Source organism: Nicotiana tomentosiformis, chromosome 6 (genome assembly GCF_000390325.3).
Source record: "Nicotiana tomentosiformis chromosome 6, ASM39032v3, whole genome shotgun sequence".
NCBI classification, from domain to species: domain Eukaryota; kingdom Viridiplantae; phylum Streptophyta; class Magnoliopsida; order Solanales; family Solanaceae; genus Nicotiana; species Nicotiana tomentosiformis.
The window spans coordinates 21757103-21777091 of record NC_090817.1 but is presented as its reverse complement, the minus strand read 5'-3'; the positions used below and the strand labels follow the sequence as shown (position 1 = coordinate 21777091).

The window sequence follows — 19989 nt, the reverse complement described above, 5'->3', positions numbered from 1 at the left end:
TCGTGATATTTATCATATGTAGCGAATAAATATGGGCTAGAAAAGATAACCAGAAAAACAAGAAAAATTGAAACAAAACTAAACAAAAATGAGAGAGCAGAGGGAAGAATAACTCACCGGAGAATAGACATCATAAGAGCAACGCCAACCTTGTCCCCAAAATGGGAAATTTCACTCCAACGCTCCCCCATTTTTGTCCCCAAAATGGGGAGTGAATAATGTCTTCCCAAATTTGGGGACACACTATTCATCTCCATATTTACTATTTTTCATTAAAATATTATTATTATTATTATTTAATCTTTTAATTTATCTTTTTATAAATACTTAATTATGTTTATATAATATATTTACCTAATTAATTTTTCATCTTAACTTTGACGTATAATTTTGAAAAATTAATTATCGTGCATCTATTTTTTAATGTAAAATTGGTAGTTAATTTTATTATGAGTTATAATTGTATGAAAAAGAATAACCATCACAAAAATGAAAGGTGAAATTATAAAATATTTGATGTTGCTAAATTGAAATACATTAAAATTGAAAATACATTAAAATTGGAAATACATTAAAATTAAAAATACATTAAATTAAAATACATTAAAATTGAAAATACATTAAAATTTGAAATACATTAAAATTGAAACTACGTTAAATAACATAATAATTTAGTAGCGAGACATGTCGTTTTCAGGTGCACCAAAATTATTATAGTACTGAGTGAATGAGGCTCAAATGATTGTTGTGGTTGTGACTGTTGTGGTTGTTGACTTCTTTTATATATTATTGTTGTTGTTGTTCTTGCCGCAAATATTCACGACGAACTGGATCCAAAACAGAATCCACATCCATGGACATAATTTTACGATCATATTTCAATTCTTTTAGTCTTATTTTTTCTCTTTCAATGTCATTTGTTTCTTTTTGTCTCTCAGTAGAAATGACAGTAGATGAAAATCAACGATTTCAGAATTTTTTAGCTCGACATAGAAGAATTAAGAACAAAGATGCTCATTTTGCATTTCGTAATGCATTAATAGATCATTTATGGAAGAATACTAGAGGTTGAAGTTGAATATTTATGTAGTATTTCGAATGAATTTTATCGTTATGTAATATGTATTTAATTAATCTTGTATCGCAATGATTTCGCTTTTATTTGAATTATTAGTTAATCTATAATAATTGATTACAAATTATATTATTTAAAATTTTATGGAATTGTTTTAATGGAAATTACAAATTAATGAAAATAAAAGATGGATTTTTTTATTGGAAATTAAAAAATAAAATTGAAATAAAAAATAATAATATAATATAGAAGAGGGAGAAGAATATAAAAAATATATTCTCTTTTGGGTAAAAAATTTGGAAAAATGGTTGGAGTAAGTTGTCCCCGAAACCAGGAAGAGGAAGACTTACCGAGAGAGATAAAATGTACCCAATTTGTGGAAAGACAAAGATCTGACGTGAGTGGATTTCTAATCAATGACGCATAATTGTTTTGGAAAGACAAAAGAGCCACATAGTATGCCCACATTTCAGGTCATATTAACAGAAATATCCTTATTAACAGAAATGCCCTTGATAGTACCAAAACCTTCACTTATAATATAGTTAATACCAAAATAATCTTATTTAATTTAAACTATTAAGTAATACATAATTACTTTTGGAATGAACTTTCATATTTATTTATTAATTTTTTTGATATATTTAAATTATCTTGAAAGAATAAGTACTTTTTAATTTTATTTTTATATTTTAATTAAATAAAATAAAAACTTAATTATTATCTTTAATACTAATAAATAGTTGTGATTATTTATATACTTATTTAACATTAACTATTAAGTAAATCTCTTCATGTCCTTATTCGTAATTTGACATTTAAAAACACTTTTTGAAAAGTTTGGCCAAATACAAATTGTTGATCAAAAGTGTTTTTCAAATTGATTAGCCAAATACAAACTGTTTTTCTTCAAAAGTACTTTTTCGATAAACACTTCTCAAAATAAGTTAATTTTTTCAACTTGGCCGATTAATGAGAAAACTTTTAAAAATAATTTAACTTTAAACTTTTTATTTTACTCATTTTACCCTTAATGAGAAATTTTTATAGTCACACAAATATTATAGTCCCACAAAGTTTTTATCCTTTAAATTTTTTAGATTATAAGTTTCAAGACTCCCCTTTCTTTTCTTTTTAAACCCGTGCCGAGTAAATTACGTTACATAAATTGAAACAGATGGATTATAAAATATAAAATTGGATAAAGAAAATGTGGTTCTTTTTCTTTGTCCTATTTGTTCTGGTCAAATCTGGATCTTAGTCCAATAAGATGGCCATTTCGTTTTTTGTATAAATTATACAATTAGGAGAAGTGAGAAAGCCAAGATGAATTCTACTTTCATCATATGGCATGAAATGGGAAATGCTCACAACAGCAAAATTGCAGCAATCTGTTTGATAATTTTCTTGGTATATAAAGCATGGGAATTGTTGAAGTGGATATGGATTAAGCCAAAGAAACTGGAGAGTTGCCTCAGAAAACAGGGACTCAAAGGAAATTCCTACAGGCTATTCTATGGAGATATGAAAGAATTGTCCAAAAGTCTCAAGGAAATCAATTCAAAGCCCATCATCAATCTATCAAATGAAGTAGCCCCAAGAATCATTCCTTATTATCTTGAAATCATCCAAAAATATGGTATGTCTAAAGATTTTTGCTTTGAGTTATTTCAGTCATACTTTTCTTCTTAGAGTGAGAGTTTTGAGGTAAATTAAAGATAAGTCAACTATAAACTTGCTTTGATTGGAGACTTTTGACCACGCCAAATTTTACGTTTCTTTACTTATAATTTTATTACTCCATCCGGTATATTTAAGTGATTTTTTTTGGTTCTTTTCACACATACTAAGAAATTGATCTTTTATCATTAATTAACAATAAAATTGACTATATTAATCTTAATTTACTTATTAAAAATATAACAAACTACTCATAGGCTCTTTAGTCCAAGTGCAACGGAAAAAAGAAGTTAATTCCTTCTTGATATTTGAAAAAAATCAAATATTTTGGATCACAAAAAAAAACCAAAAAATCACTTTAAATGCACCTTAGGGAGTAGTTAAATAGTACATTCTTCACTTTATTTTATCAGTTACTATGACAAATTAATTTGATTTAGTCTAAACTATAGAACCTTAAATCTTTTATACTAATGCACATGGTGTCATAATTTTATCTGGTGGGGATGAGATAAGGACTTCCCTCTAATGTGACAACTTTTCTTTATTTTAAAAAAAACATTTTACGTTAGATGAAATGTGTGTTGTACAAGTTAGCGAGATACATATATTGTTTATTAAATATTATCATATTTCATTGTTGACGAGCTGCATAGATTTTTCTGGCATCATAGCTGAATTTTAATAATTCATCGTAATTATAAAATTATTTTTCTAAATTATATTGAATTATGAGATGATCATTTCATTTAGCACATTAAACTGTTAGTGGAAATTTACTTTTATTTAATTAATATATCTTCGACATACCTTTTCAAATGTACTGAGCCTAATATTTTTTGATAGGTGCAATGCAATTAAAAATTCTTTTTGGTAACGAGTAGTAGTGAGATTCCAATCTATATAGGATCTCCATTAGTATTGATATCATATTGAATTATGTGACTATTTCATTTAAAAACGTAAGTTGTTATAAAAAAAAATATTTTCACCTACTTAATTATGTCTTTAATATATTATCATTTAGCCCCCTTAAATATCTCACTCACTAAATATTTTACTAATTGGAAAAATAAAAATATTTAATTTAAAACGTCAAATATTTTAAAACATAGTCAGTTTATTAAAACGACCGGGACGATCTGTTGACTCGAATGATTGCAGGTAAAAGATGTTTTGTTTGGCAAGGACCAACCCCCGCAATATTAATAACAGAGCCAGAATTAATAAAGGAGATATTTGGTAAGAACTATGTTTTTCAGAAGCCTAATAATCCCAACCCACTGACCAAGTTATTGGCTCGAGGTGTTGTAAGCTACGAGGAAGAAAAATGGGCAAAACACAGAAAGATCTTAAATCCTGCCTTTCATATGGAGAAGTTGAAGGTCAGCCAACTTTAGCTTCTTTTCCTTGCTTATTCTATTGAGTTTTCATCTTTTTATTGCATATAAAAAAATTTAAATTGTTTTTTAAGAGTTATAAACGAAACCCTTGATATCACAAAAAAAGGGTACTTATCATACGTACGGAAATCCCAAATGTACTAAGAAAGCAAGTCAGGCATATGTTTAATTTTATCCCAAATATCATGTTTTACATATCTTTAAATCAAATCACAAGTGTAAAACACAAATTTTAACATGACTCTAACTAATATCACTTAAGATGTAATTAAGGAATACATGTTGGAGACACTAGCTAATACACACATAACGCAAGTGTGAGATATATTTTTGTAGATTTTAATTTTATAGATTTTGATATCGTTATTATTAATGAAGTATACTTTCTTTTTTGTTTACAAGTAGCATATGCTACCAGCATTTTACTTGAGCTGTAGTGAGATGCTGAACAAATGGGAGGAGATTATCCCAGTAAAAGAATCAAATGAGTTGGACATTTGGCCTCATCTTCAAAGAATGACAAGTGATGTGATTTCTCGTGCTGCCTTTGGTAGTAGCTACGAAGAAGGAAGAAGAATATTTGAACTTCAAGAAGAACAAGCTGAGTATCTAACGAAGACATTCAATTCAGTTTATATCCCAGGTTCCAGGTAAATTTAAAAAGAAACTATTATTTTCAAAATATTAAAAGGAACACACGTTCATTTACTTAATTATTGTTTTAAGTGCACAACCCTTGTCCAAACTATGATAATTTTTTTTTTTATGACATTGAGATTTGAATGCAGGACCATATTGTTTGCTTTGATATCATATCAAATTGTGTGACTATCTTATTTAAAAGTCTAATCTATTAGAGAAAATACACTTTTATATACTTAATTACGGTATATCTCAATGTCACAACTGATTTTAGGCGGGTAATTTTTTGACACAACCGTCCTATGTAGGTTGCTATTATTTATTTTTTTTCGTTTGACTTTTCAGCTGGTGTTCGGGATCCACATTGGGCCCTGAATAATTAGGTTTCTTAAGGTCCATTAAGGGGAAGTGCTCCCTACCATAATTCTTTCCATTCCCATAACTCGAGACTTTTAGTTAAGATTTGAGAGATTCTATCCATCCCATCATAATTCTGGGTGGTTGTAGGTTCCGAAATCTATATTTCTGAGCCAAACTCCAACGTTTGAAGCACAACAAGACGCTTCACCCTTAATATTTACTTGCTTTTCCTTTAATTTGCAGATTTTTTCCCAATAAAATGAACAAAAGAATGAAAGAATGTGAAAAGGAAGTACGAGAAACAATTACGCGTCTAATTGACAACAGATTAAAGGCAAAAGAAGAAGGCAATGGCAAGGCCCTCAATGATGACCTATTGGGTATATTATTAGAGTCAAATTCTATAGAAATTGAAGAACATGGTAACAAGAAGTTTGGAATGAGTATACCTGAAGTAATTGAAGAGTGCAAATTATTCTATTTTGCTGGCCAAGAGACTACATCAGTATTGCTTGTGTGGACACTGATTTTGTTAGGGAGAAATCCAGAATGGCAGGAACGTGCTAGAGAGGAAGTTTTTCAAGCCTTTGGAAGTGATAAACCAACTTTTGACGAATTATATCGCTTGAAAATTGTAAGTGTTTTCCTGCCTGTTACTCTCGCAGTTTCATTTTATATGGTGGTGTTCTGCTGGAAACGGAGTTTAAGAAAGAAATAAGGACGTTCATTACATACTAAACATATTCTTAGAACTTGTGGTCTTACCGATATGCCATGACACTTCTATAAGAGCACATCATTAAGTATAAAATAAGAAGTTTAAAGGTTTCCAAATATAGAAATATATCCTTTTCTATAAACAAACTGAAAAGGAAAGAATGTCATATAATATGGGATCGAGGAACTGTGTAACTTGTGCTAAGAGAAGAAAATATAGAAGACAAAGTTATACCATATATTTTAATTTCTTAGATGCATTATCTCAGCTAGAAGGTAAATCATAAGGTCATCTCAGTTGTTAGTTAAAAATGAAAATGGCAACAGTAAAAACCAGTTGTACTACATTTTTATGTTTTAACCAGTATACCTCATGACTAAATTCAAGACATCTATTAGCTTCCATCAACAACATTTGTAGAAAGATTGCAGGTTAATGTTCATACATTTTAGTTTGTTCACAATGTAGATAGAACTTCAATGAAAAGAACACCCCTGATAATAATATTTACAATGTATTTTATTTCTCAGGTGACAATGATTTTGTACGAGTCTTTAAGGTTATATCCACCAATAGCAACTCGTACTCGAAGGACTAATGAAGAAACAAAATTAGGGGAACTAGATTTACCAAAGGGTGCACTGCTCTTTATACCAACAATCTTATTACATCTTGACAAGGAAATTTGGGGTGAAGATGCAGATGAGTTCAATCCGGAGAGATTTAGCGAAGGGGTGGCAAAGGCAACAAAGGGGAAAATGACATATTTTCCATTTGGTGCAGGACCGCGAAAATGCATTGGGCAAAACTTCGCGATTTTGGAAGCAAAAATGGCTATAGCTATGATTCTACAACGCTTCTCCTTCGAGCTCTCTCCATCTTATACACACTCTCCATACACTGTGGTCACTTTGAAACCCAAATATGGTGCTCCCCTAATAATGCACAGGCTGTAGTCCTGTGAGAATATGCTATCCGAGGAATTCAGTTCCTCTACTAGTTTGACAGCATATTAATTTGACCTGATGTTTTATATATAGTCATCAATATACCTTTCAGTGTTGCAGCGTACACCTATCAATTTCAATATTCTAGTTACATGCTATATTTGATTATTCCACTCTACTCTAGTTTAGGCACTTGTGCTACTTCTTATCATTACGTATAATTTAGGGGACGTGTATTTTTACTACAGGTGACAATCGTTGTAAATGATGCTTTGAGGTATATCTACCAATGGAATAAGCACATAGTAGAAGAACTATTGAAACAACTAGATTGGGAGAACATATCTTCCCTTTGTTTAAAAATGCGTATTGCAATTGCCCATAACTGCAAGAATCAACAAAGTATCAAAGAGAATATTCAAGGTTGATAGAGGACAAATTTTCAACTTGAAGTGGACAAACCAGCGATGTTACATTTTAAATTTGTATAAATAACATGAAAAGAACAAGAGCAGTTTACTAAATACCCAACTTTCGTCATACATTATGCATAGATCTTTCATTACCAAGAAAACCAAACATCTTTAGATGTACTTGATCAAGTTAACAAAAGTAACTGCAACTAGCTTCATTAACAACAATGTCAATTGTTAACAAGAATAATCGTAAAGTATCTAAGGAAAAAAGGGCTTCTCCTATAAATTAATACGTTTATGAAAATTAATTCATTTACAAGAACAGAGAAAAATGGATATTTTTCATCGAATAAATCCTTTTTATTTTTTTGCAGTAATCATACTCTCAATAGGATTATGGATAGTGTTAAATTGGATTTGGTTGAGGCCAAAAAGGCTTGAAAAAGTGCTTAATGAAATAAGGTTTTAGAGGAAGCCCCTACAGAATGTTTTATGGAGACAAGAAGGACAGGCTCAAAATGATGAAAGAAGCTAGAAATTCCAAGCCTATCAGCCTATCAGATGACATTCTTCCTAGAGTGATACCTCACATGTTTCAAACCGTTAAGAAATATGATACTGAGTACATGTTGTCAGGGGCGGACCTACGCTTGGGAGTCGGGGGTCAACGGAACCCGTTGGCCTCGACAAAAATATTGTATATATATTTTATATATATCTGTTAATACAGGGAGGACCTCTTTAAATATTTAAAGCGGCCCCCTAAGTCACAAAGGCTGGACAGAAGAGATGGTTTGTGAAAGTGCTCAATTGCCTTCTCTTGCCTCTGGACCCAGGTTCGAATCTGGGGTCCTACATTCCATATTATTTAATTTTTACTTTTTAACTTAAGACTTAAATAGCTTAATATTTTTTTAACCCCCTCAAAGATCCGAAAACAAACCCTCTTTTTTCTCCAAGAAACAAACCTTCTCAACTTCTCTGCCTCCCTTCAACTTCAACCTTCTTTTCAGTTCTTCACTTCTTTGCATCCCTTTGAAGTTCGAATCCCACTCTTCTTCAAATCTTTGATTAGTTGAGTAAGTTTTTCTTCTTTTTACAAATATTATTTTTTTGATTTTTGTGATTTTAACCTAGATTGTTTATGAGTTATGACTTATGAACAGATTTACTTTCTTCCCCATTCAAAATATCCCTTTTCACTAACACCATCAAATGCAAATTCAAATAGTAGCAAGCATTTAAGTTGAACAAATAATTGATGAGTAAAGTGCTCATGTAGTCCTGTAAATTTCTCTTTTTATTAGCTTAATTTTCTGGAGTTCTTTAATATAGTAGATAATGCTTGCAAGTTTTGCAAGAAACTTGTATTCGGATTTCAAGGATACTTCTTTTAGTTTTTGAATTCATTACTGTTCTTTTAGTTTTTGAATTCATTGTTTGAGCAGACAACAATCATGGTGATTGGTGCACATTTACATGATGTTAAATCTTTAGTTGGTGTGTTAATTCTTTTATCTTAATAAATTAATTTCATAGGTATTTGAAGATATTTTGCTAATGCTATTTAAAATATTATTTCAGTGAAGTGGATGATTTGAAACCAAGCTGTATTTGAATTTCAAGGATACCTTTCACAAATTGGTAAGTGTTCCTTCTATCTTTAAGATAATAATAATAATAATAATAATACAGTTATGAGTTATGACTTATAATAAAATATAGTGGTGTGATTCCCTTATTAGAAATATTATATTTACTTTTGTTCGTGATAGAATGAGTGTGATTTCCCTATTAAAATATTGTTTTGCTTGGCATTGTTGCTTTGTAGGAAGTTTTGTTGATGTGAATTGAGATGGACATATTTTTGACGAGGTTTAATTCCTCTCAACCAAGTTCTAGTTTTAGAGACAATTCTTCCCATCTTGTAGAGGAGTTTGATATGAAATCACTTAATCCTGACCCCGGAGAGAGAATACCCATTCATAGATATAGCTCCAGAATATGGGATGAAGTGAGAAGACACTACATCCAAAGAGGGCCTTGCCAACCAGTTTATCACAAATTTTCTAAAACTTTATTTGGAAAAAAAATGCGCCAATTTAGTCCAGGTTGGTTTAAAGATTCACATTCTAGGTGGTTAGAGTATAGTGTGAAGAAAGATGCCGCATTTTATTTATATTGTTATTTATTCAAAAATGATTACGTTCATAGTAGCACATGTGACTCTTTCACAAAAACCGGCTTTAAGGCTTGGAATAATTATTTAGTTTGTTACTTTGAGAAGGAAGTATTTGTAAATATAAGCAATGATGCTATTATTGACCGTTTTCAAAATATGAAAGCGCGTCGAGTTCAACTATGAGTAGACAATGTGCTTTTGTTATATTAGTATCAAGTTAATGGTATTTGATAATATTAATATTTTTATTTTGATGATAAATTATCATAGTCATTTCAAAGAGTTGCACCCGAATTTTATCACAGGTGATTGGGATACTAAAGATAATGATGCCCCCATTATGCTTAAATACTGGGTCCGCCTCTGCATGTTGTACTTAGTAGTTCTTTAAATCATCATCTTTGCCTATGATGTCAGAGTTCAACCAACAAACATTTTACTAGATGCAAGGAAAAGAAAGATCTCGCTGTTAAGTAGTAGCAGCTAGGAATATGGTGTTATTTGCAGAGATAGTCGGAGAAGGGGTTGGTTTCGATCTATCAAGGTAACCAACACGCATAAGCATGGACACCAGAGCCTTCCATAGTGAGAAGTAAGGCTGGCAAGTGGGCCGGTCCAGGCCCGGGACCGCGGGCCAAACGGGCCAGGACCGTTTGGCCCGGTTTTAGCGGGTCTGGTCCGGTCTCGTGGGCCCGTCAGACCCGGGACCGGCCCGGTCCCTTAGCGGGCTAAATGGTCCCAACGACTATTTTTTTTTAGCCGTTGGGCTGTCAAAAAAAAAAATAGCCGTTGGGCTGTCAAAAATAGCCGTTGGCTATTTATAAAATAGCCATTTAACCCCCCAACTTTGTTTTAATCCCAAACTTTTTATAATTACACTTTTTCCCTATTTTCAACTATAAATACCCCATCATTATTGTATTTTTTCTTACAAAATTATCAATCTATCACAATCTCTCTCTAATTTACTTCTATAATTGCTACTATTGCTTACTTTATTGTTACAATTTGTGAAATAATTGTGAAGTTGGTGAATTGAAGTCTTCAACGATAATCAATTTCCAACAAGTTGTTCGTCAATTCGGTAAACTCGTTCCAACTCTTAAGTTTTAATATTATAATTTTGTTTGTTTTATTTACTTTGCTTGATTAATTAAGATGGCTTATTCCTTAAAAAATATGTTTAGTAAAAATAAGAAAAAATCGAAGAGTGGTGAATCTAGTGGCCAATCTGTTCCTTCTCCACTTCCCCCGGCTCCCCGACCCAAACCTGTTACCCGTCCTACACCTCCTATTCTTGATAGCGATAATAGTTTATTACAATTTATCGAGAGTCAATTTTACCATAATATTGCACCCGGTGAACAATTAAACCATGAATATATGAATGCTCTTTATGGTAATCCAACTATTGATAAAAATGATGATGAAGAAATAGATTTTGATAAAACGCAACCGGATGACGATACACCCACTAGTCCTGCTCCTGAAGTTAACCCAACTAATAATAATCAAGATGATCCCCCGTCTGACCCTCCTGTTAGTGCCCCTACTTTTTCTAGACAATCTTCTAAACGGGCAGAAACATCTCTTGTTTGGCAATTTTTTACTCAACTAAGAGAAAAAAATAGGACTAAGTGTAAAACTTGTGGCAAAGAGTTAGTTTTTCAATATGTTGGAAGTCCGGCGGGGGGGACGGGAAGTTTGACTAGACACATATTGCTACACCCTCAAGATAAAGCTAGATATTTTCGTATGAAAGCTTTGGCTGAGGGGACAAGTGCACCTAGTCAGGCTGACCTTAGTACCGGGTCAAATCAATTTCAATCGGGAATTAACACTGTTACCGGTGGTATTTTATATTATGATCCAAAAAAAGATCGGGAAGAATTGGCAAAAATGATTACTGTTATGTGCTTACCCTATAGTTTTCCTTCTAACTCCCACTTTGTGCATTATATTAGAAAAGTTTATAATCCTACTTATAAAGGTTTTCCTCGCACAACCGTAAAGAGTGATATTTATAAATATAAATATGAATATGAATAATATTTGCGCTATTTATTTACGCATATAAATTATCGTCTTGCTATTACAACTGATATTGGTAGAAGTGGTAATGACTGTGATTACCTTACTGTTACCAGTCATTGGATTGATGAGCATTGGATAATGCAAAAGCGCATTATTGCTTATAGAATAATTAATTCACGTCACACAGGGCAGTTTATTTCTAGCACGATTGCGGATATTTATAGATATTTTTGCATTAGTGATAAAATAATATCAGTTTCAATAGATAATGCTACTAGTAACACAAATGTTGTAGCCTTGCTTACCACTACACTAAGTCCTGTATTTAGTAACATTTTTCATGTTAGATGTATTTGTCATATTTACCATTTAATTGTGGGTGATGGTATGCGGATTTTAAATGTTGAAATTGAAAAGGATAAATGGCTCTTAATTAGCTTTTTTATTCAAACCGTAGAAGTAGACTTAGAGAATATTTTAAAAGATGCGATGAATTTGGCCTAAGAGAAAGAAAGGTTCCTAAACCTTGTCCAACTAGATGGAATTACATGTATGAAAGTTTAGTTGTTGCATATGAATACAGAAACCCCATAAACTCAACGTTTAATGCTCACGTAAGTGATGATGATAAGCAGCTTACAAATGCGGATTGGGCTAATGTTAAAATGCTTGTAGATTTTTTAGAAAAATTCCATATTGCTACAAATAAATTTTCTGGGCAATATTATCCTACTATTTCTAACTGTTTAGTTTATATTGCAGAACTTGCAAATTTGTTTGATCATTTTTCAGAGGGTGAGAAAATTTATCAACTTGCAGAAAAATTCATATATAGTAAATCGAATATAGCTTATATATCTTAAGATGTATATATAGTAAATCGAATTATATTATATATATAAGCTTATATATATATATCGAATATAGCTTATATATCTTAAGATGTATATATATCTTAAGATCTACTATACTATACTATATACATATCTAGTATATCTAGTATACTATGTATATATAGTATATCTTAAGATGTATATATAGTATATTTTAAGATGTATACTATCGAATATGGCTTATATATTATGTATATATAATATATATATATATATATATATATATATATATATATATATATCTTAAGATGTATATATAGTATATAAATCGAATATAGCTTATATATCTTTATTACCATTTTTTTCTCTAACTTTTATTAAAAAAAAATTAAAAATAGAAAGTATCTATTGGGCCCGCTTACATCCGTTTGGGCCCGTTTAGGCCCACTTAGGCCCGGGACCGGCCCACTTAACCCGAGACCGTTAGTTCGTGGTCCCGGTCCCGAGCCGGTTCCAGCAATAAGCCCGCAAAGCCCAGAACCGTTTAGGATCGGACCGCATAGGACCGACCCACTTAGGACCGGACCCGCGAAGCCCACTTAGGATCGGGCCCGGCCCATTTGCCACCCTTAGTGAGAAGTTATGGCTACCAGTAAGTTTGATGGGATGTTGAGCAACTGGATTGAACTGAACAACAGTCTTTGAACCAGAGGTGTTATCAGCATTGACAACAGTTGGAGAACTTGGAGTCATTTGTGTGTGCGGTGGGTGGGTTAGGAAAAAATAATTAGGATCAAGTTCGTTGAAGCAGTAGAGCTCTTGATACCATAAAAAATGTTAAAGGTAGAAGAAAAACTTGTATTGTATTGATTATATGGTTGGCTTTATATAGCCAAGTGTAGCATATAAAAGTTGAGAAAAATGTAACAAATAAGAGAGAATATAGGATACGGAGAAACCTATGTTGTAATATGGCCATTATTTTGTCAAATGGAGTCCATCTCACATAAGCATAAGCATCTTTGCAAATTGTAGACTTTGTTGGCAATATTCTTTGGGACCCAAAAATATTGCATTGTATGTTGGACATCATTTGCACAAGATGTATCTCTTCTTTTACACCTTAGAGGTCAAGACATTTTTGCCTATAAAAGGGAAGGCCATTAGTTCATTTTAGACACACCAACAAGACTTGTCTTCAATTCTTGTTTCTTCCTTTCTTCCTTTATTAAGAGTATTTTGTATGAGAGTTAATGTTGGGAAGCACTTGTGTGAACCCTTTCTTTGGAGTGATCTTGTGAGGTTATTCTCTTAGGGTATTTGGGATTAATTAGAGTGTTTACTATAATTTTGTACTCTCTTTTGTACTCTTATTGTTATAGTAAATTGCTCCTCTCCGCTTGTGGACGTAGGTCACTTTGACTGAACCACGTTAAATTTGTGTCTTCTTTATATTCTTTAATTGCCGTTATTATCACCTTTCATTGTCTTTGTTATTGTCATTATACCGTTGTTTGGCTAAATTCTGCACTACCCGGGTTTCCAATCCTAACAAATTGGTATCAAAGCCGAATCTAACCGGGTTAGTTTTAATAGCCAAAATGACTCTAACAAAGACCTATGTTGAGAAATTTGACCGAAGTGCAAACTTCGGAATGTGACAATTAAAGATGGAAGCTATCCTAATTCAGGATAGCTTAGATTTGGCGTTGCAAGGAAAGGAGAAGAAGCCGGATAAAATGACGGACGAGGAGTTTACTATCATAGACAAAAAGACAAAAGCATGTATTATTTTAAATCTCTCAAATGAGGTTTTACGTGAAGTTTCTGTAGAAACCATAGCTAAGGGCATGTGGGAAAAATTGAAAACCTTATATATGAAGAGGACCGTAGAAAATAGACTTTACCTGAAGCAGAAGCTTTATACAATTCGTATGGGTGAAGGTACCTCTATTCTCTCTTATATTGACACCTTTGATTCCATTCTTATGGATTTGAGTAATATAGATGCTGAAATTAAAGATGAAGATCAAGCCGTGTTATTACTTTGTTCTCTACCCCCATCTTTTAAGCATATAAGAGATACTATGCTTTATGCAAAGGATAATATCTCTTATAAGGATATTAAATCTATATTAAAATCAAAAGAACAGATAGATAGTGATATTACTGGGGAAGCTAGTGGAACTCAAGCGGAAGTTAGCTTGTTTGTTAGGGGCAAATCCGACTCCAATTCCAGATACAATAATTTAGAGTGTCGCTATTGTCATATGAAAGGTCACAATATTTCTGAATGCTATAAACTGAAAAAAAAGAAAAGCATAAGGAAAGAAAAACTGAGCACAAAAATACTGACACCGCCGAAGCTAGTGTAGCGACTGATGAGAATGAGGGAACTATATTTTTAGCAACTGAAACTAGTTTCAGATTAGACAATGAGTGAATTTTAGATTCCGGTTGTTCATATCATATGTGTCCTAGAAGGGACTTGTTTTCTACATATGATTCAGTTGCAGGTGGAGTTGTCCAATTGGGTAACAATGTTACTTGTAACGTTATTGGCAAAGGTACAATTCGGGTCAGAATGCACGATGATGTGGTGAGAACTCTCACCGATGTTAGATATGTTCCTGAGTTAAAGAAAAATCTCATCTCTCTAGGCACTTTAGAATCCCTTGGGTGCAAATTCACTGGTGAAGGTGGAGTTCTGAAAATTTTTCAAGGTGCTCGTTTGATCATGAAAGCACACAGATCTGGTTCGTTGTATACTTTATTGGGATCCACTGTTATAGGCCCTACTACAGTTTCGGTATCAGACAATTTATCTGATTTTGATGGCATTAAATTTTGACATATGCCCATTGGGGCTTTTGCGGAGAAGGTGGAGCAAATTTACTATATCATCCAAAATTAAGCCAAGGTGGAGATTTGTAATATGGCCATTATTTTGTCAAATGGAGTCCATCTCACATAAGTATAAGCATCTTTGCAAAGTGTAGACTTTGTTGGCAATATTCTTTGGGACCCAAAAATATTGCATTGTGTGTTGGACATCATTTGCACAAGTTGTATTTCTTCTTTTACACCTAAGAGGTCAAGACTTTTTTGCCTATAAAAGAGAAGGCCATTAGTTCATTTTAGACACACCAACAAGACTTGTCTTCAATTCTTGTTTCTTCCTTTCTTCCTTTATTAAAAGTGTTTTGTATGAGAGTTAGTGTTGGGAAGCACTTGTGTGAACCCTTTCTTTGGAGTGATCTTGTGAGGTTATTCTTTTAGGGTATTTGGGATTAATTAGAGTGTTTACTCTAATTTTGTACTCTCTTTTGTACTCTTATTGTTATAGTAAATTGCTCCTATCCGCTTGTGGACGTAGGTCACTTTGACCGAACCACGTTAGATTTGTGTCTTCTTTATATTCTTTAATTGCCGTTATTATCACCTTCCATTGTCTTTGTTATTGTCATTATACCGTTGTTTGGCTAAATTTCGCACTACCCGGGTTCCCGATCCTAACATATGTGAATAACAATCCTAAACAAAAGGAATCTGATAATCACCAAAAGAGACATTAAAAAACAGAATAACAAAGAGTCATACACAGAAGGAGATAACTTGCTACTGCCGTTATTAGAATGTACGCAAACTTTATCCTTACCTTTGTGAAGGTAGAGAGAATGTTTCCGATAGACCCCCGACTCAAAAAAATAAATAAAAAAGATACATAAACAACAAGTAGAGAAGGAGATAGGATGATAGAACAATCCAAGCGAAAGAAACAACATATGGGACAAAAATATCCAAGTTCAGCTCATTTCCTTGTTACTTTGTCTTTACTACTCCTACAAGTAGATTTTGGAATGACTCTGTGTATAGAAAAGGAGAGATGCTCTTCTTGAGTTCAAATGAGGCCTTAATGATTATTTTTGTCAATTATCTACATGGGGTGATGAAGAAGATAAAAAGGAATGCTGTTAGAAGAAAACCATAGCTTCTGATCTTCATTTGTCCAGTTTATATATAAAGAGGCAGATGAAGACTTTGTTGACCTATAGATCACTCATACTTCAAGCGGCTTCGAAATAATTGCAAACATATATATTTATACTGTCGAATGATGATAAAAGAAGAAACAAAATACACCATTATTGACCAATCACTTGAAAATGCATATCAACATAAATAATATACTTTTTGTTTTACAGTGAATATATTTTCTATCATGATGCTTATAGTTTATTGACTCACTTGTCTTTGAATCTACTTATTATTGTTGGGAGATATGACTATGACTATGCAAATGCATTCTTTCTTATGGGATTTTCAAGTTTGGTAGATGATTATATATGGCTTTTGTTGTATGTATTTATTGCTTCATAGTTAATATTCTGTATTCTAATAATAGAGAACTGATATTTTCAAGTTTATGGCTTATGGGATTTTCAAGTTTGGTAGATGATTATTGTTGCTTCATGTTTGGTAGATGATATTTTTTCTCAGGTATTTTTCTGAAACGTCACATTGAAATGCATAAAAATATGATTATTCATTTATATAATTGACTGAAATGTATCTTATTGTTAGAACATATGTAAAAGAAATGCTGAAAATCGGAAGAAACAAACAGTTCCACACACCGGTGACTCCAAACCTAATTCTAGAAGAAGGGCTGAAATGGTGAAAGATGTTACATTATTTACCTTACTTTACTATTTAAATTTTAGATATTGTATCTATTTCTTTTTCTTTAATTAAACTATTCTGACTTATTTTTGTTTTCATACATAGATGACTGAGACAGGGAGAAAACCTGGACGAGCACAACTTTATCTTGCTACACATACGAAAAAAGATAGATCATATGTAAATGAGGAGACAAAAGAAATATGTATAAGTTACATTCATGATTGTTATAACTACAAATGATTTCCATGGAGTGATTTATATTCTGAAGATCTCTACATGTTTTGGCACATGATTTCATTTCTATTCACAGTAGCATCAATCTTTTTTGATAGAAGAAAACTGTCCGTAAGCAACAAAATTCAGCATATATAGCTTCATGTCATTTCCAGCCTTTAATTAAATTAAATGGGCCAAATGGTTTTGCTAATACCTTATTTTACAAAAGACATTATTTTACTTAAGTCACAACCATTTAGTATAAATAAACGCAGTAGTGCTCATTTGTTTCTGTAGCAGCTAGAAAAGACAACATTTAGTATCATTTGTCACTCCCTACCACAACAATTTTATCCTTAGTACTCAAACTGCAGTGTATACTAATACTAAGATGATTAGATGTAGGTATATAAACTAGAAAGTGGTGTATTTATTTTTCACCACCCAATATAAATCAAGGAATTCTGTTTTCCTTTCAACAGTGCTCCTCTTCCATCCTTGAGAGAGTTTCTGTTAATGGGCATCCTCTTTGTGCCAAATTATTTGTTAAGAAAAGGGTTCATTTGTTTGGTTGGAAACCTTTCTTCTGCATGTTTACTGAAGAAGGGGAAAAGTGAAAGAAGTTTTGACATGAAAAATTTTACTGCATTGAAAGTTGCATATCTGTAATATTAGCATGGGACGTCGGCTCCATTGTTTTCAACAATCTTTACAAGACTTGTGATTTTAGTTTCTATTGCATTGAATCAATGTATATGAGCCTTTGATTCAGTTCCTGTTTATAGCATTAAGAGGGGGCATTATAGAGAGAAGAAGGCTGCTGAACTTGCAAGAGTAATAGTAGAAGGATGCTTTAACTTTTTTTCTTCATTTTTTTTTTTGGTTTAAGTAGACAACATATATTTCAACTCAATAACTTGTTTCCTGATATTCCTCTTAATAGTTGTATTTTTTTTTTACTTTTTGCTGCAGCCAAGTGATGCAGTTAGTAGACCCGTTTCACAGACGGATGCAAGAAGATCTTCTGGCGCTAGTAATCTCATTGACATCCATTGAGATTCATTTTAATTGAAGTAGATGTATTAGGACAATGTAATACCTGACTAATATAGACGATTAACTATGTTCTAACTTAGCTTGATGACATATGATACTACTCTGTCACAATATTTTTTACGATTAATGAAATGTTGATGTTTCTTAATTTTAATGTTTTGGTTTAAGTATAAATATTTCAATTGATATTAGGGTAAAAGTATGGCATATTAATGATAAAAAATTAATTCTATAATATATTTAAAAATAGATGAGGTTAAAACCCCCAAAAAGAAATTGAACAGATTATGATGATGTACACATAAGAAATTGCGGGGTTTACAACCCCTACACTCAAAAAAAGGTTAAATTTTAAAAATAAAAATTTATTTTCGCGCATGAAATTGTGGAGACTAAAATTGCAATTTGCGGAGGTTAGAAACCTCCGCTATTTGCTGTCATGGCGGTTCGGGAAACCTCTGCATTTATCTGCAGCAAAGTAATAGTGGCGATGCTTACTACGGGGGTCTGCTCAACCGCCGTGACAGCAAATAGCAGAGGTTTCTAACCTCCGCAAACTGCAATTTTAACCTCCGCAATTTACCCATTTTTTTGTAGTGTATTTCACCTGTATTTTTGGAATAAAATAAAGTTTGAGTTGATTGTGTCCGAGGACTAGGCAAAAATCAAATTTTGCCGAATCTCGTTAATTTCTGGTGTTCTTTTTATTATTGTCTCATTTACTATTTATTAACTACCTTTAGACATAGTAGTTGTGATTTAATCACTCTCTATATATTTAGCTTCCGCAACAAAACATACTTGCATATAATTTCGGGGTATGAAATGTGATGATATGGAGCTAATACCTCTGACATTGCAAGAGATTTGGCTATGTCTGCGCTCAAACTAAAAGAGTCATAGCTGCTTGACTATTATAAGGTATTTTAAGCCGAAAATGTTTCCTCTTTTTGTAACAATGATTGTTATACTTTCGGTCTCACTACTTAATAACATTTATTAGTTTATAATTTTCAAGTCAAAGAGGTAAGAAATAGATCGGAAGGAGTATTAGAGCTTTTGAGATTGACAAAGAAAACTTTGTTTGAGAATATTATTGATGGGGTAAGTTATAGAGAAAAAAATTAGAAGGAAGATAATGAGTTTTCTATAGTTGAGTGCTCTTCTGTGGAAGAAGGTGAACACACTGCCACTGTTTCATCTCACTATTATAGAAGCATGGTTACACTGATAGTGGGTTGCTCTAGTGATTAGCACCCTTCACTTCTAACCAAAAGGTTGTGAGTTCGAGTCACCCCAAGAGCAAGGTGGGGAGTTCTTAGAGGGAGGGAGCCGAGGGTCTATCGGAAACAACATATCTACTCTGGGGTAGGGGTAAGGTCTGCGTACACACTACCCTCCCCAGACCCTACTAGTGAGATTATACTGAGTTGTTGTTATTGTTGTTGTTGTTATTGTATATATGTTCACTTAATTTAGACCGGAGTCTTTTATTACTCTTCTGTAAGCTGAGTTACTAAGTATCATATTTCATGGTTTAGCAACTGTTGTATTAGGACTTGGTTGACGTGTTTCAGCAAAGTTTTAAAATTTTTGTGAGGTTCGCTCCTCCCATCTGTACATTCTACCAAACCACACGACATAGACAAATAATAATGTGGGGCAGACGGCACATACCATCTAGTATATAATATTTTGCTAAGGGTAGTATTGGTAGGAAGAAAAGTTAAAACTGTTCCGG

The 19989-nt window shown here is 32.5% G+C and overlaps 1 protein-coding gene and 1 long non-coding RNA gene across 2 annotated transcripts; both read left to right on the top strand.

The window, feature by feature from the left end:
• The first annotated feature begins 2337 nt into the window (after positions 1-2337).
• LOC104110922 (cytochrome P450 CYP72A219-like) lies at positions 2338-6993 on the top strand. The gene is made up of 5 exons (XM_009620490.4): positions 2338-2714; positions 3920-4140; positions 4564-4808; positions 5404-5794; positions 6409-6993. The coding sequence occupies exons 1-5, from the start codon at positions 2402-2404 to the stop codon at positions 6832-6834; spliced, it is 1596 nt and encodes a 531-aa protein (XP_009618785.1). The 5' UTR covers positions 2338-2401; the 3' UTR covers positions 6835-6993.
• A 9681-nt stretch (positions 6994-16674) lies between these two features.
• On the top strand, positions 16675-17180 carry LOC104090203 (uncharacterized). The gene is made up of 2 exons (XR_684907.4): positions 16675-16967; positions 17079-17180. It is a non-coding gene; the product is annotated as an uncharacterized lncRNA (long non-coding RNA).
• The last annotated feature ends 2809 nt before the right edge of the window (positions 17181-19989 follow it).

Excerpts from the sequence above, each read along its gene's own strand:
- LOC104110922 (XM_009620490.4), top strand. The coding sequence starts at position 2,402 with ATGAATTCTACTTTCATCATATGGCATGAAATGGGAAATGCTCACAAC. Across the intron at positions 4,141-4,563 it reads TTCATATGGAGAAGTTGAAG|CATATGCTACCAGCATTTTA; the intron begins GTCAGCCAACTT and ends GTTTACAAGTAG. Across the intron at positions 4,809-5,403 it reads GTTTATATCCCAGGTTCCAG|ATTTTTTCCCAATAAAATGA; the intron begins GTAAATTTAAAA and ends TTTAATTTGCAG.